At 50.3% G+C, this 17,793-nt stretch overlaps 1 protein-coding gene across 1 annotated transcript in view; it reads left to right on the forward strand.

Annotated features, from left to right (window-relative positions):
- The first annotated feature begins 2,230 nt into the window (after positions 1 to 2,230).
- LOC144098710 (uncharacterized) overlaps positions 2,231 to 17,793 on the forward strand; it is a 146,498-nt gene continuing 130,935 nt past the window's right edge. The window contains exon 1 of the mRNA XM_077631541.1: positions 2,231 to 2,712. Within this exon, the coding sequence (XP_077487667.1) occupies positions 2,640 to 2,712 (73 nt within the window). The 5' untranslated portion in view covers positions 2,231 to 2,639. The remainder of the gene's footprint in view (positions 2,713 to 17,793) is intronic.

The raw sequence follows: 17,793 nt of genomic DNA on the forward strand, positions 1-17,793 counted from the left end.
CCCTTCCCTTACGGCGCGGTTCAGGTGTCCGCCGATATGTGGTACAGATACTGCGCCATTTCCTTTCCCCAAAAATCAATTTCCAACTTCGACCACTTCAACTCACTGTAGTAACCCTGTACTTGTCGTCATTGCAATAACAAGCAGAAACTGTACAGGTGAATAATAATAATAATAATAATAATAATAATAATAATAATAATAATAATAATAATAATAATAATAATAATAATAATAATAATAATAATAATAATAATAATTGGTTTTTGGGGAAAGGAAATGGCGCAGTATCTGTCTCATATATCGTTGGACACCTGAACCGCGCCGTAAGGGAACGGATAAAGGAGGGAGTGAAGGAAGAAAGGAAGAAGAGGTGCCGTAGTGGAGGGCTCCGGAATAATTTCGACCAGCGAAAAGCTTTTCGAGAAGTATTTGTGACGCGCACTCGTACTATACAGAATAGCCGAGGTGGCTGAACGGGTACGGCGTTCAGCTGCTGAGCACCGGTTCACAAGTCCGGCTCTGGTCAAGCGGCTCATTTAGACGAAGGTGAATTCTATAACAACCATGTACGGAGACATCGGTACGAATTCAAGGCGGTCTAAATAAATTGGTTGGTCATGGCTATAGTGGCAAATAAATATCAAGTCTCAGCGCTGTAGCTCCACACAGTACGGTGCGCTGTCGCCGTGTTGTCCCGAAACAGACGCGTTACACGTTAACGTAGACACTCTGTCATTTTAGGGCAATGCGAAGCAGTGCGGTGACGCCACACTAACGTAACGTGAGTGGTCAAAAGTGCCTGATCACATGGTTCATTTTTGAGCAGTATATATAGCGAAACATTTACGGCACCCCTGAAGAACAAAAACGCTCTGTTCATCTTAGAGAGGTTAAGAGCTTCGGGGTTTCAGTAAACGTTCTGCTACTGAAGAGCAAATCAATCTGCCTCAAGACGCTTTGAAAAGCGGGTGCATATATTTAATTTGATAGTAATTACTCATTAGCATCCACCAAAGCGCGGTAATGCGGCTGCAAAGGAAAGCTATTTAACTTTCTCAAACACTTTGCAGTCGAGAATAAATTCGCCCTAAACTCATGAGACTACATTTACCTATATCAAACAATTTCTGTTAGGAACAGCACGAATACTCGAACCGTAGATGCGAATAATCCCATCACCCGCAATGGAACCCCCAAATCAAGGCAATACTTCGTCCGCAAGCGAACACTATAGTACGTCTCCATATCACTGGTCACGTGCTTACTCTCGGCAACGAATGAAAACAGGTGTAATTTGATGGCGCGCTGAGCGTCTCTCTCCTTTTTTTTTTTTTGAAGTGATATAGTACAAATTAAATTGGGCATAGACCGAGATTGCGGCATTTTAACGACACAGACGCTTCCTTCACTGAGAACGGAACTTTTATAAGGTAAGAAAAAGCAAAACATTAAATGCGGGTGCCGCCACCATCAGCCAATTTCGCATGTAAATCTCAGTGCGTCGGCACAGGTTTTTTTTTTTTTTTTGAGGGGGGGCGGGGCGAAGAGGCTACGCCGCCATTCACTTTAAAAGGTGATCACGGTGTTGTTTTCGGTGTAGACGTCACGACATTGAACCGAGTGGCGTCAAAATTTTTAGTGCACTTTTATCACCAAAAAAGTGCGCATTTAACTGCCGTACAGACGTCAATGTACCCGGGGAGCCATAGAATTTATTTTTGTTAAGAACAGAAATTGGATAACCTCAGTATTCAGCTAAGTTGGCGACAGCGAGGAACTAGAGGCTACACCTTAGAGCCCCCTCCCTCCGTGTCTGTGAACTGAAGCGGGTAATCCGGGTGATGACCGCAACCACTACAAAGGTGAGCGAACGCTCCAGTGGCCAAAGCGGAGAGACGCCGCGGCGACCGCATCCTTTCCGCACCGCAGCTTCCGCCCTTCTGGTTCCTCGGCAGCGCTGACCGCCCGCCTCGTTGCCCGTCTGCTCCCTAGCCACGCCGAGCGCGCACTCAGCCGAAGCAGCGGTAACCTCAGTAGTCGTCGCAGCGTGCGATACAGAGAGTGGACGAGAAAGAGCTTCGGGAAAGGGCTGAGAAGAGGGGGAGAAGGGGGTGCCTCTCTCACGCGGACACCCCGGCCGACAGCGACGACTGCGGCGGGCGAGCGAAAGTAGGCCGGCCCCAACGTGACGCCGGATAGAAATCGGCGCCGCGAAACAGAAAGTTGTGCACTCGCCCCAGCCGATGCAGCAGAGCCGCAGCTCCTGAGAAGCCTCGCACAGCGCTTGCGCCGCTCCCGTCCGTCATCTCGACTGCTCCGCGTGCTCCGAGGGAGCATCATCGAATTCGACGCCCGTCCCGTGTGTGCGCGTGTGTGGTGGAGACGTACTGAGGATTAACCCGTTTTTATTTGGTGTTGGTGGTGGTTGTGAACATAGTTGGGTTGCGGTGCTGAGTGTTGTTCTCCAGAGCGGTTCGAACGCCGTCGGTTTTGGTTTAGAGCCGTCGTTGACGGCTCGTTGCTGTGTCACCTTTGTGTCACCGACCTCCCCGTCCGCGCGGAGGTGCGCGGTTTGTTTCTCTTCCGAAGAGCGACGACGGCCCGTCGTTGCGCCTGACGGCAACCCCCGCAAAGAGATGCCTGGCTCCGTGCTAGGAGTGGCGACCCCGGTCGCCTGTTGTGTCTTGGTGCTCTGCTGCCTCTTCAGCTGTGAGTATCTCAAATGTCACGTTCATTACCGTTGCCCTTGTTCCACGCGACCCTTGTTAAAATATAATAGCGTTTGCGCATCAGTCGACATTTTTTTTTCTTTCCATTTCCACGACCCGCTCAAATACCTTGGAATCCAGCGGCGCATGCCAACGCATTTGCTGCACTCCAGATGTGCAAGCGCAGAAGCTTTGAAATCAAGAATTCACATGAGGGCGGCCCGAAAACACAGAGCAAGAACGCTGTTAACCGCTTTTGAACCGGTGCAGAAGTAGAGACACACAAAGAAATTAACAGTAGACATAACATCTTAGACATGTCCGCTGCCGCGGGCAGACTTCACAGGTCAAAGATTACAGGAAGAATAAGGGCGAGATCGCGACCAACGGAAACCAATGGGCGGCTATTTTCAGTTAATCGCACGCAAAGTGGGTAGGTTCCTACTTAGATAAAACCCACCTGGCACTTATTTACATTTTAAGGCTATTTTTTTATTAGGAACGACCGCGGTACACTCGATCACCTTGTTTGACCGAGGGTAGACATCACACGTCCCAATGAACAACATCCGGGGATCTTTAGCACCGCATCGTACGTAGACAACCCAATGTGGCACCTAAAGCGGAGGCCGCTCAATCTTCGCGATTTCTCGTCTTACGCAGCTGGTCAGAGACCGGGTCAAACGCCGTCTTCATCTCCAGCAACCGGTTCGCGCTGTTCACTTTCCCGGCAACTCTCCTAGCAGCTCTATGTGTGAGCTTTCCGCGCTTTATGTGTTGCCGAAATCGTGCCCTCCTTCCTGCCTTTCGTTACAATTCCGCGCCGGTGCTTTATCAGCGCGCGGGCGCCGTTTTGTAGCGCGTTCTTGCTACGTGCTCTCGCGTAGTGGAGAGCGCATTCGGAGCTCGTCTCGCGGGGACTGCTCTACTTGACTGCCGCAAGAAGCGGGCGGCAGGAACGGTACTTGCTAGCTTAACGCCTCACGCGTGTAAGAGAAAAAGAAAGCACGGGGGGGGGGGGGGGGGGGCGTAGAGAGGAAAGCGTTGTCTGAGGCTCTGCAGAAAGTGCGGGCACTTTGGCTCTGAACTGCAGGGCTAGTGTTTACAAACATTCGCTATCTTCGCGTCGCCGCTGACAACGCGAGCGGAGACAGATAGCACGGGCCAATCGGAAGCGAGGAGGAAATGGCCTCTGCTGCTTGGCTGAAGGTCGTGAAGCCAGATCTCGGCCGTTTTGCCAGAGTTTCAAATGTTAGGGTACAGCAAAAAAATAACTGTCTTAGAACGTAAAAAATGTCTATAGCTGCTATCTGAATTGATCGAATCACTTCACTTACTCGGGCGCTTTCTGGGAACGTTATCCACATATCATTCTGCGACTTTGGCCATAGGCGTGTGGCACATAGGGTTGTGTGACTGCATTGCATGGTTTGATAGCCGTGCGCGTATGTTTACGTCAGGATCAACCGCTTCAACGTGCACTGATGCTCTACTGGGGCTTTCAGATTAGCTCTCTTCTCCTTCTTACCACGAACTGAGCGAAGAGTACAATTTTTTTCTGCGATATCTTATTACAAAATTTCTCAGATATTGTTACGACGAAGTGGCAGTGGAAGACGAAGTGGCCTCTCGCGTGAAAGGACGAACGAGGAAGAGGAGGTTAATGCAGCTCCCTGTTCGTGTTGGTGCTTCCTGCTAGGAACTCTTTTATTCTAACTCCAACACTTGTAAATAAATGTAAATAGTATTTCCCCGTAACATCCTTGGTGGAGGTGCGGGGTGAAGAGTGTGTTTGGAATGAACTGAATGACATGAGCCTGATGGCTTGATTCTCAAGGCGCTGAAGTCTTTCGATGTGTGTGAAATATGTATTTCTCCGCCAGGATAAATAGTAACTTGAGTGACTTTGGACATATGCGTAATACAATGAACGTATGATGTGCGGTTGAAAATATGCACGTGTTTTGATTATTATATTGTTACGGGGAAACACTATATAATACATTACAACATTAATGAGATGATGCGAACGAGCTGACTTGGAGACCTTCGGCTGTTGGAAGTTAAGCGACTGCGGATTTCTTATTTTTAGCGCGCTAGCACTAAGATCCGCACTAAGCGATTTCACCACTGTCTGTCTGGCCACCGGTTTATGAGCACACTGCCCACCGTGGAAGGTGGCAGTTCGATCAATGACTGGTCGCGAGAGGTTACTCGGGAAGGGCAGCCTGGATCTCACAAGTCCCACCGGTGGCATTGCGCGGTGGCAGGGCAGGGGTGCATTGCTTAACCGCTGCACTACTGCGCCAGGAGTGGTATGAGGACTCCCGGATATCTATGAATGTAGAGAATGAACAATTCTGCGTATATGACCATAAACTCATTGACGCTGTCGCATCGTACCCTTAAAATGGAGCTTAAGTCCGATTTCGCTTATCTGTGTTTGAAGCTTGCTTGACCTTGAAAACCGAGCTTCTAACCCAAACCGAAGTGCTCGCGCACCAAATTCGCATTTGGCCTAACCGCGCTAAATCGCCTTTCATTTTTTTTCTCCATCTCCCTTCCACCGTTTCTTTCCCTCTCTCTCTCTCTCTCTCTCTCTGTGTGTGTGTGTGTGTGTGTGTGTGTGTGTGTGTGTGTGTGTGTGTGTGTGTGTGTGTGTGTGTGTGTGTGTGTGTGTGTGTGTGTGTGTGTGTGTGTGTGTGTGTGTGTGTGTGTGTGTGTGTGTGTGTGTGTGTGTGTGTGTGTGTGTGTGTGTGTGTGTGTGGTGTGTGTGTGTGTGTGTGTGTGTGTGTGTGTGTGTGTGTGTGTGTGTGTGTGTGTGTGTGTGTGTGTGTGTGTGTGTGTGTTGTGTGTGTGTGTGTGTGTGTGTGTGTGTGTGTGTGTGTGTGTGTGTGTGTGTGTGTGTGTGTGTGTGTGTGTGTGTGTGCGCGCGCGTGCGCGAGTGCTTGCGTGCAGAATATGCCTCTATTAACCGACAACACCAAAACAAATAATACTGGGCCAGAGCTTGTCATTGATAAAGGTTCAAAGACATCTCTGTTCTTGATAACTGCCGCAACGCGTGCCGCTGAGCGAACAAATGGGATTCAGGGTATTAAGTACCAGGCGAGGCGCTCACACACGACAGACTAGTTTCACGCATGCCAGGTTCAAAGACCAGAGAGGGGACGATGAGCTTCCCCTCACTGCTGGAGGGGAATACTGGCGCGCCCACACAAAAAAAAGCGCGCTAAGACTGGACTCTTTAGTAGACGATGTTAAGCCTCAATATGTTCAGAATATTACTGGAAAGTGTAGCTTTAAGAATACTGATAAAAGATGCGAACAATATGGTAGTCGTGGTGAATCGAACGCGTTAAATAGCCAAAAGGTACGCCGCGCCCACTATACTCGACGCAAGTGTAAGCCACTTGGTGTTTGAACGTATGGAGAAGTCAGCCGAGCGAAAAATACACAGACTCGCGCCACAGACAACCGCGCCGCTCGAGATATCGTCGAATCTCATTGCCTGCGAGAAGTGCGCACAGCGCCCCTTTTGTCCACTTAATCAAACGACGTCGACCTTAGTCGCGCAACAGTCACACGAGCACACGCGCGCCACCACTATAGGGGAACCTGTACGTTTCCCGGACGACCTTTCTGATAGATCGGAAAACTGGGCTAGGCTTCGCTCAGCGCCAAGCCCGGCGTAAGCGGCGACGCGCACAAACAAAACAAAAGCCCGCCACCGCCTTTACCGGCTTTTTCCACACGCGAGCCGCCAGCAATGCTATATCTTAACTGAAAATCCAATCTCGCAAACACAACAGGTTCCTTCGAGGGCCGCGCAGAGCGTTCCGCCGCCATTTCCTTTTCTTGCCTCGTTTATTCTTTTACTTTTTTTTCTCTCTTTTTTCGCCTCTAGAACGTCGTCCAGGCAGCTTGCTTTCATCGCTCATTAGTGCGCGCACACGAGAAAGAACGGGCTGGCCGACCAATGACCACGCGCCATTTGCATATGCATTTACCTATGCCAGATCTTTATTCTCTTTTCGGGTTCGGAGAGGCGACGGGACAGAACTGTTGCGGTGAGCGAAAAATAGAATCTCCGCGAAGGACGCGTGTTGGTGCACAAAAAAACGAGAGGTGTCCTTGCGTTTGACCGTGAAGTGTGAGAGTGTAGGGGGAGTCGGAACAAAAAGTTTGACACCAGGAAGAGAGCGCTCCCCCAGAGATTAGTCGCTTCCACTCTTTTTTTTCCGCAGTGTTGTTCTTCCGCTTCCTCCGTTTCAAAAGAGCGCCGCGCCTAGTTAAGCAGTGCGCGACTGCAAACCTGCCGGAAGCCGACCGAACCGATTCGGCACCGGGTGTTCCCAACTGACTAGTCGTTAAAAACGTTCCTGTTCAGCCGCAGCCATTAAAACCCTGGTTATCCAGCTTTGTGCCCCGGTTTTTCTCGCGGATTAGCATACGTAATGAGAAAAGATGCACGGCGAATGATTGGGAAGGTTTTCGTCTCTTGTCGAGAAGGGGGCCGAGGCCGCGATATTTGTTTCCGGAACGACTTAAGCGTGTTTATTGCTCGCCCTCTGGCTTTTGTTTTCACGTTGTTTACATTTGCCTGTGCGACGAAAGTAGTTGAAGCACTCGGCAGAAGATCCCTGTTAAAGCACCCTCCCTAAGCCTGAAAAGGAAAAACACACACAAGTGAGATAGAACGATTGTGGCGCGGAACAGTGCTAATAAGCTGCTTGGCAGGGAAGACGACGAGCACTGAACAAAACTCTCGATGGATGCTAATAATCAACGATACCTACCCGAATCGCCTCCAGCACACAATGTCGCATCCATGTGTTCAAGGGTTGGCATGCACGAGAGACATCTCTTTCCTGGTCGTGTCTAGGAAGGGTGCGCGGGTTCACTTAAATACCGGGCGAGGACCTTGATTAGCAAAAGAAAAAAAAATAAACAGAAATGGTGTATGGCTTGTACTACGCGGACGCAGCTTTGAGGAGAGCTCCTCCGGTCTCTTCGAACATGCTTGGGAGAACAGAGCCGAAGGTTCCACGCTGGCAGACAGTACAGATCGCATCTTGGAAAACACTCAGCCTCCGTTCCGGGCCAGCGGTGTTGCCTCTCTGTACACGGGTCCGTTATTAGCCGCGTCCCACTGAGCGAAGAATCCAGCGTCGCGCGGCTGGAATTATGTGTGGCAGGAATGAGTGAGTCGGCCGAGAGGAGTGTAATGAATGATGGTGCGCCTGTAAAACACTGTCATTTCGAGCCTGGTTCTCCTCTCTCCGAATGATGCGGTCTCGACGCGACGAGAGAGCCTCCTTCGCGATTTCGCACGTCACAGTTGGCTCGGTTGATCCGCTAAGAAGAAAGAAAAAATAATTCTTGCACAAAAAACTTTTTTTTTCTTTCCATTCGAGGCTGCAGAGATACCTGTATTGTGGGAGAAGCGGGGGCTTATTAGAGATTATTACTTTTGTGAGTCGATTCCTGATCGTCGTATGATAGTGTAGCAGCGTTTGTGTTGTCGGTCGCTCAGCCAGGTATGCTGTTCGGCAGTGAGAGACCGATTTGCATATTATTTCGTAAGCACTAATCCGACGGGTACCAACCCCGAGCAAAATCGTCCGTAGTCGTTTCCCCTTGCCTGCCCGCAGGCCAGCGCTCCGTCCCGCGGCACTGCCCGCTCATCGCCGTCTTCTATGTAGCAAAAATCCGTGCTTTCGCGCTGATTGGAATGTAGTAATCATTCTCTGTGGTTTTTCTTTTTTTTTTGCAGGCTTGTCGCATATAATAATAATAATAATAATAATAATAATAATAATAATAATAATAATAATAATAATAATAATAATAATAATAATAATAATAATAATAATAATAATAATTGGTTTTGAGGAAGGAAATGGCGCAGTATCTGTCGCATGTATCGTTGGACACCTGAACCGCGCCGTAAGGGAAGGGATAAAGGAGGAGTGAAAGAAGAAATGAAGAAATAGGTGCCGTAGTGGAAGGGCCCCGGAATTAATTTTCGACCACCTGGGGATCTTTAACGTGCACTGACATCGTACAGCACACGGGCGCCTCAGCGTTTTTCCTCCATAAAAACGCAGCCGTCGCGGTCGGGTTCGAACCGGGAACTTCGGATCAGTACCATATAACTTCTCAATGACGTTTCTGACTCCCCAAAATGGCTTTTCACCGAAAAGCTACAGGGGAATGTTTGACTACAGTTTAATTCAGCTACTCTGTAAGGTTGATGATCTTGCTTCCAGCCTCGGTTCTTTAAATATTTACTCGCTAACACGAACAACAATTAGCTCATTAATTAGGTCATGAACTCACACGGGTGACCCTGCTGCATGCAAGTATTCCATTCGAATGGAAAAGAATGCACCCAGCTGGCATGTTTTATAATAGTGCGTAAAATGTCACGCCAATATTAGACACTGCCTACTGGTTAACGGTATTATTTGTATTAGTGTTTTTTAACGCGTGCTAATTGTAGCATCGTCACCTCGTCGCAATTCTTTGCGGCTGTAGCGCTGCGTCATTGAGCAAAAGCTCATGAGTTCGATACCCGGTTACGCTGCCGCATAGCTATGAAAGCGAAATGCCTGACACCTGCAGTACTCATAAGCCTATTCGCGTTAAAAAATTTCACCTGCTCGAAGGCAATCCAGAGTGCTATTGTGAGGCGTAAGTCAAAGCCTAGATTATTTCATTGAGAAATAAAAGCAAGATAATTTGATTTGTTATTTGAAAGCTCCTATCAACTGTTAACCACTGCAGCTGTATGTCTCTGCAGGAGCAAGTATTGTCGGTCCTCGATCGTGTTGACTTATCGACGGCAGACGATAAGCAGCGCATTCGTTGAAAACATTCCGTATTTTAACGCCGACCTTTTCTCTCGAAAGCAAACTAACGTTCACATTCTCAGCGTGGTGTCCGGGGTGAACACTACATTATACCGTTTCTTCAAAGGCTTGAAAAACATGCCCACGTACATCCAAACAAACAAACAAAAAAGAGGAGTCGGGCGGGTTGCCTCTCGCTTCGCCTGTGGGCGCTCCATTGCTGTGCGACTTATTTGACCGCCCTGTCTATAAACCGGCGTGTTGAGCCCTCGCTGTATACATCTTTCCGCGAAAACAGCGCTTGCGGACAAGCTTATCGCTGCGGATCTCGCTCACGTCTCAACTTGGAATGCTCCGTGTGTTGTCCACACAAGGAGGGGTTTGCGCGGGTGTCTCGTTTTTCTCTGATACCCCGTGTAGTCCATACCTGTATACTCATTCACAGAGCGCCAGCGAGCGTGCGTCAGTCCGTTAGTTCATTGTGGGCTACCTCGACACACAACACTTCCTGCTACGAGAAAGGGGGTTGTCCCAAAGGAAAGCGCCTCGCTCTCTCACGGTTGTCAAGAGCGCTTTCGGCGGGCCTGTCCCCCGGCGGGGTGTCCTGCAGTGTCACGCTTCTGTTTCTTGAGCAGCGCCATGTCAAAAAAGGAGGTGGCGCATCGGCAGGTGTAGCGGCTAGGTACCGGATTATTCTGGCTTTAGTCGCATCTTATTTGCGAAATAAAGGAAAAGCAAAGGGTAGTGGATAAAAGAACAGGGGCTGAGAAATGACAAAGAAACCTAAAGCAAAGGCGACGCTGGTGGTCAGCGATATGATGAATAATAATTGGTTTTTTGGGGAAAGGGAAATGGCGCAGTATCTGTCTCATATATCGTTGGACACCTGAACCGCGCCGTGAGGGAAGGGATAAAGAAGGGAGTGAAAGAAGAAAGGAAGAAGGAGGTGCCGTAGTGGAAGGCTCCGGAATAATTTCGACCACCTGGGGATCTTTAACGTGCACTGACATCGCACAGCACACGGGCGCCTAAGCGTTTTTCCTCCATAAAAACGCAGCCGCCGCGGTCGGGTTCGAACCCGGGAACTCCGATCAGTAGTCGAGCGCCCTAACCACTGAGCACCGCGGCGGGTGGTCAGCGATATGCGATCTGCATTCAGGGACCCACTTTCTGCTGTCACTCCATGCAGATGAGCTTAGCTTAAACGCGGATTGCGTTAGCTTGCGCACTGAGATCGATGTAAAGCGTGGTGGGACACTGCGGCATGAATCATATATTAACGGGGATTTACAATTCCCGTCGCTCACATCCGCCCAATGAGTGACCGTATCATGCATGTAAGCGGTTATTTCCCTCGGCGTTTAGGCCTCACCATTCAGTGACAGGGCTTTGAACTGAAGGGTCCGCAAGAGCGCTTAGCTTTGCTTTTTTTTTTTTGCGGCTGCGAAACTTGTCGATGTACTCGACCTAAGACGTACTCGCATACTGAACACTCGTTTGGGAATACGTGTTGGGTGACGCATTAGAGCTAGTGTTTATATTCCTGCAAACCTTACTTTACTGTTTATGTCATGTAATCGAATTTCTATTCTTTCATTGTTTTGAATTTGTTTGCTAGCGTTACCGGCACTCATAATGCGTGTGAGCGCTGGCTAACGTTTCCCGTATTAGTTAGCTCTTTCAAAGATACGAATACCACCGAATTTCACTGAAACAGCGTGGGTCGTGTCGCATATTCATTACATTGTACACATCTACCCACCTACGGTTCGTGGTTACGCGCAATTTCTGATCCGATTGTCGCGGGAGGTAGCCATCAAAGCCCAACACTACTCCCAGGTCGAGTTGGGTATAAGTGGCGCGCAAGTTGCTTTCAGCTCAACTATACCTGCACATACTTGCAACACCTTGTTAGAATGAACACTCTCCAGTTACGTCAACTGATTGTTCTAAAATTCATGAGCGGCAAATCGTGTGGCGAGCGTATAGCCATGCAGGTGTCTAACCACAAAGCCTATGAGTGACGGCCTCCAAGAAAACACACCTGTTAAGGCCCGCGCATATCATTTCAAGCGCCAAAGGCGCACACGTACACCATCGCAACGAGAAGCGATTCCACGCGCCAAAGCACACGGAGAAGGCCCGCTAACCGCCAATCAAACCGTTACCCGCAGTGCGCGGTCAAATCGAAGATAACGACCGCGGATGCAACCGTATACTACCGTACACACAGCGTATACGGGGCTACGCAGAGCGGTAAAAACGCGCACGGGGCCAGACAGAAGGCACGAGTAGTGACGACTCGTTTTGCGCAACACTCGGCGGAGTAGCCACCCCCCCGTCCCTCTCTGGGGCCGCACATCGGCTGTTTAGCGTATCGTGTACCCGCGGGCGATGCGAGACCGTTGTCGAATGCCGGGCGTCCGACGAATAAACTGAGGAAACCAGTCGGACGAGTAAAGCGTCGGCGGACAGATTAGAAGATGGGCGCTTGCATCCGCGTGCGAGATGAGTGGCCCCGTAACATGGTTCTGGCGCGCAAAAGTGACCGCCGCTTCCCTTCTCCTCCTCCCCCTTTCCGCGCGCTTCCGATACGCGGGCCGCACGCGACCGACCGACAGGAACAGCGGCAGGCCGCCTTGGCGTTTTGCGTTGGCGTTGTAGCTGCTCATCGCTGCGAGCGAGTGTTTGAGAAGTGGTGCCTGGACTGGGGCGTTTTGAAACGAAACGGTGTTGGTTGACTGCGCCCGTTAAGCGGAGTTCCTGACCTCGCGCACGATTTGCGGCGAACGCGGGCGAGTTTTTTGCTGTTACGCGTTGGTAAGCAGGGAGGCAGTGAAAACGAGTTGGAACGCAGCGGTGCCTGTGTTTTCTGTCTGGGACGAACTGCAGCAGGCTGTGCAGTTGGCAAGAATGTCAACGAGATGCTGATAAATTTCGATGTAAGTAGCGTTTCGATAAAGGTGGCGACGCTGTATGCGCAATTACAACATACTCGGTACGCGAAAGATGTAGAATAATCATGGCGTTTGAAATGGAGAAAGTGAGTCGCTTTAGGTTCCGGCGAACTGAAGTTTCCACTGTTGATAGGCATGTTTCGGGCTGCGAGTTCGAAAGTGATGAAAGAATGCAAATAATAAGCCAGACGCTGTCGTGATCATATGTCGCCTGCGAACCGCGATTCCTAACAACGTTCTTATTGCTTCAATCCTTTGGAGCTTAGCAAAACAGAGAACGGCGGGTATTATTACCTTCACGAATCTAGAGTTCACATGAACGAATGTTTAACTTCTGCAAACACCAGCGTGTGCTTGAACATGGGCAGTTCTTTATCTTAAGGTGTAAGTACGCTGCGGCGCTGTTTCGACAAGTTTGAATGACATTTGAAGTGACTGGGCCGATACACCTACGAACTCAATCCGTCAAGAGTGTCTCATTTTTACTTCTTTGTTGCAATCCTACTCGGGGTCTTGGGACAGCTGTACTCGTGCTTTGAGTAGAGTCCTGCAAGCACCACCCAAGGCAAACATTGCATGACTTCAAGATCCACAAACCCGAACACGAGATACGCGGATCACGAACAGACCTCTTCCTTTCCTGCCTGGCCCGCCATGCATTGCGGGTCACCCTTCCAACACACGCCCACCTCGTCTTCAGATCGAGAGCAAACACTTCACTGCTTACGTGCACCGCAGCTCAAAGACTGAAGGCTTTCGAGAGGACCTCGGCTGGGACTATCTTTAGAATAACGATGTGCGGGAGGGATCACGCTTCGATGCGCCATTGTTTGCGCTATACGGTCTGCAATTACGGATTTCGGCGCAACCTCCGACCTCGGAGAGCCGGTTAAATCTGGGACGTCGTGAAGAAAAAAAAAAAGGGGGGGGGGGGGGGCTGTGTTGCCTTCGGGGCGGAAATGTGATGACGCTGTGACGTAAACGAGGAGACTTGCTCAAGTCTGCTATCTCTGCTGGATTCAGGACGCCACTGCAGCGGTTATCGTTGTTCGCTCTGTGAAAATACGTTGTCGTTTTCAATAGGCACTATTACTTAAAGTGTCGAGCATTATACTGATTGACCGAACGAAGTTTGTCCCGTTGTCCCATTTTCTGGTCTGGTGGGCTGAGATGAAACTGTGACCTTCTCTCGACTTTAATGTCACTGTGGATACAGGTGGATAACCTTGTAAGCTCGAGTAACCTTGACAGGCCTTCACATCAGGTAGTTCCGAGTTGGTGCGATATCTCAGCCCTATAAGAAACGCAGCCGTAGTTAACTTTGATCAAAAAAATATACGCTGGTTTTCAAACCGTTGTCTTTTTCTATCCTTTTTGTCCCGCTTAGCATGAAATTCAAGCGAACCTTCGTTATCGGCATTTTAAGTGGCATCTTTTCTGTTTCATTGGAAATTACTTCCAGTGCCCAAAAACGGTAGTATACGATGGGCTGGTGGTCGCGATCAGGGCCACTGGTCAAGTGTCAACTTTCCTCTGTCCACATTGTCAGTCAATACACTGTAGATCTGTTTCGTCGCCTCTTCTTTCTAACCAAGATCACAGTAAACTCGCCATCATCGTCATCATTATCAGGCCAACTAGTTCCTCCGCAGTACAAAGTCTGATTCCACTGACCTCCAAATAAATTCCCTGCCCTGAGCCAGTGGCGGCCTAATCTGCCCCACCCCCCTGACTCCTCTGCCATGCCACTATTCAATGTTCACATTTCCTCCGAATTAGAAGATACCATCGCTTATCTCTTATCAGCGTTGCACGCTCTGCGCATGTCGTTATAATAACGCGCCACAAAACCGCAGCTCTGGCTAAACTCTGTCGTTCTCCGCAAATTTCCCGGGGTTTTAAGAACTGCAGCTTAACAGCCGTGGGTGCCTGTTGACACGAAGCCCACCAGGCGTATACCATCAGGATGTCATGTGCGCATCGGCTTGAATGGGAGCCCAGTGCGTCCAGATGGGCGCCGCAACTCGGCCGAAGCGCGAGCGAGGAGACCACCTCGCTGCCCCCCAAGGGACGCAGCGTGAGGCCTTGGAGGTCGCCGGCGGTCATCCCCCGGACTCTTTCTTCCCTCCCCCGGTCGCGGTGGCCTTCGGTCGGAGATGCGGCTTGCTCTTCGTGAAAACACGCGGCCACGCTTCACTCGAGCCGCCGCTGCAGCAACAGCAGGAAAGAGGGAAATGGATTTTGGCTCGGACGTGGCCGGCGGAGATATTGGGCGCATTCCTGGTTTGAGGAGGATAGTGAAGGCTTGCACCGTGTCCGCGTGTGTGGCTTCCTCGCGATCTTGTACCCACTACGCTCTACCCTGCCGGGTTCCTCGCTGGCGGCCGTGGTGTCGCTCGCCAGTGCTGCTCGCTTAAGCCAGGCACAGGCCGATGAAAAGCTTGCCTTACTGTGGAACTCGCGCAGCGATTCCGGTTTCCTTGATTTTTTTTTTTTCCGTGTTCTAACATCCCCCTGCAGACGTGCCTTGGAAAGTGGTGAGAGGTGGTGCAAGTCCACAGGACTACGCGATGCTATTATGATAATGAACAGTTTGATCTACACTTCAGGTTAAATTTGTAGACGCGATAGAAAAGTGTGTATGGCCCGAAAAAATCCGGTGCCCTGTACTGCGAAATCACTGCTAACCAAAGAGCTGCTTCAATTTCTTATATTGTAAGAATTGAGTAAATTGTGGGGTTTAATGTCCCGAGGCGACACATGGGTTATCCGTAACGCCGTAGTGGAGGGCTCCGAATTAATTTAGACTACCTGTGATGATTTAACGTGCGCTCAGATCGCAGAACACACGGGCGCCTTTTGCTTTTCGCCTCTATCGAAACGCGACCGCCGCGGCCGCGATTTAGCCCGAGTATTTCGGATCAGTAGCCGAGCGCTCTAACTATAGTGAGCCACCTCGGCGGGCGTGGCCTTCTATTGATCACTTTCTTAGTATTGCTTAGCGCTTGATAGGAGTACTGCCAGTGCTTGTTTGTGTATTTTTAATGATTTTTACATACTAAAGACTACGAACAGGCTGTCGGGTCCACCGTATCGGAGTGTTCCGAATAAACATCCACTGCCTGGGGTTCTTTGACGTCCCCTAGAATTATTACGTGAGCGTCTTCACTTTCACCTGCATAAAAAGGCGGTCACTGCGGCCGGGAATCGAGCGTGCGAAGTCGTGCTTAGCAGAATTCCACAACCACTAAGCCCTCACGGCGGATTCTACTGCAATCTTTCACCCGTGAAGGTCCGTTACGTCTCCCTTTCCACGAATGGGGCTCCGGAGACCCAACACCTTCAGGAATGTCTGCGAGTGCGTACATCTGTATATTTGCAGAGAGAAATTTTATCTTGTTTTTCTTTGTTTCTTCGGGAAAAAAATGACGGGGACACCTAAGCCATTCTTATGATGGGCATATGCGAGAGCATTGCTTGTCGCTGAGTGTGTCGCTGAGTTCACAGCACACATCTCTCTGTCTGCACCGAAGCAGTCTCCAAGCTTGACGGGCTTGGCTTATAAGGCGACGCCGGCGGCCTAAATTAGTGGTTTCTGAGGAAATGAAATGTCGCAGTGACTGTCTCACTTCTCGGTAGACACCTCAACCGCGCCCTTTGCTCCAGTGGCGCGTCTCTACCACTCACTATACGTTGTCAACGCCAACCCCTATGAACCCAATGAACTCCGGAGGCCTATCGCTCCAGGAGGTGTGATGACGTCATTCGCGTGCCGCGTTTCTGCCACGCGTGCCTGCCACGGGTTTCTGATGACTGCGGGTTTTTCGCGCAATGAGCCAAGTAATGCTCGCGCATTGAAATACTTGTCAGCCTGTCAACAGACGTGTCCATTCGTGAGCATTACGGTTCGGGCAGTCCTTCGCGGCTATCGAAACTGTGAGGTGCGCGTGCTAATCGAATGCCCTCCGTGGTGAAGCGAATGGCTGTAATGGAGAAGGTTTTGGAACACCGTCCCCCGGTCATTCAGGCGCGTTTAATTTCCGCGGCCCCCGTGCAATCAGGCCCCTCCGGCAAGGCGAGCACGTCGCAGCAGCAGCTGCTGCTACGGCCATGCATCGGCGGCTCGGGAGATGCCATGCACGCGCACCGAGAGCGTGTAGAACGCGAACGTGTTCGAAAGGTGACGCGGTGTGACCCCGTTCCCCCCCTCCACTCGGCGCGCGCGTTTCCAGCATTTCGCGCCGATCGGCATGAGGAGCGTAATGACGCGTGCCCCTTCCCTCGTGCGAATCAAAGTCATTTCACGCCGGAGCCGCGCAGAGCGCGCCTTCCGCAGGATACCTTGAACCGACCGGGGCTTTAGAGAGATGGGGTCTGGGTGAAATTCGTCATTAAGGAGCCTGTGCAGGCACCAGTGATATAAGTTTCCTTCGCTCAATGGAATGCGACACGTGCCACTGAAGCACGTCTTAGTTGTGGCAGCATACAGTAGTAGTGGGTGCCAGCCGGGGGGTGCTGTTGTGCCTCTCACGAATGCGTGAGGGGCACAACAGCCGGAGGCTGAAGCACTGGAGGACACGTTATTATGGGTGTTCGGTCGCAATGATGCGTCTCTGTGTGGCACTTAAGCGCGCGCTTTCTGTTGCACATCGAGTACGATGTTGGAGTCGTTAAGAAAAAGCCGCTTCGGGAGACCTTTCAGCTAAGTCGTATAGTGCACGGGCTGGAAAGCACCTCCCAAAGATAGCGGATCGCTCCCTGACGGCGGCTCATATTATGTAGCTTTAGTCACTATCTGAGGCTTCGGCGAAGTGACGTCATGACACGTGGCCCTTAGCTTCGCTCACGTGCTTGGACATAAGGAACCACTGTGTAGCCACGTAGAAGCAGTCGCAAAACTTGCGGAGTAAAAATTGGGCGCTATTTTTCGTGTTCAGTCAGAATAACTATTTCAGAGTCAAATTAAGACACCGGAAAGCGGGTCACACGTTCGGCTAAAGCCCGCTCTTTATCCAGCTTCGCCAAGGTTAGCCAAGCGCTCCAGGTTTAAGTGCACTGGGGTATAGAAAAAAGTAGACATGCTTTGAGTATTGTTTCATGCGAAACGCATATGCTTGGCGTGTGTGATGTGATGAGGACGCCCGGGGCAGTTTTGGTCGCTGCGGAGGAAAAATGAGTAATAAAAAGTCCGTGCGGGATAAGGAGTACAAATTCGGGTAGAAATAGGTTATTCAAGAAACAGTTCCATGATACGGGTTTTTCCGGGTCAGT

Source organism: Amblyomma americanum, chromosome 7 (genome assembly GCF_052857255.1).
Source record: "Amblyomma americanum isolate KBUSLIRL-KWMA chromosome 7, ASM5285725v1, whole genome shotgun sequence".
NCBI classification, from domain to species: domain Eukaryota; kingdom Metazoa; phylum Arthropoda; class Arachnida; order Ixodida; family Ixodidae; genus Amblyomma; species Amblyomma americanum.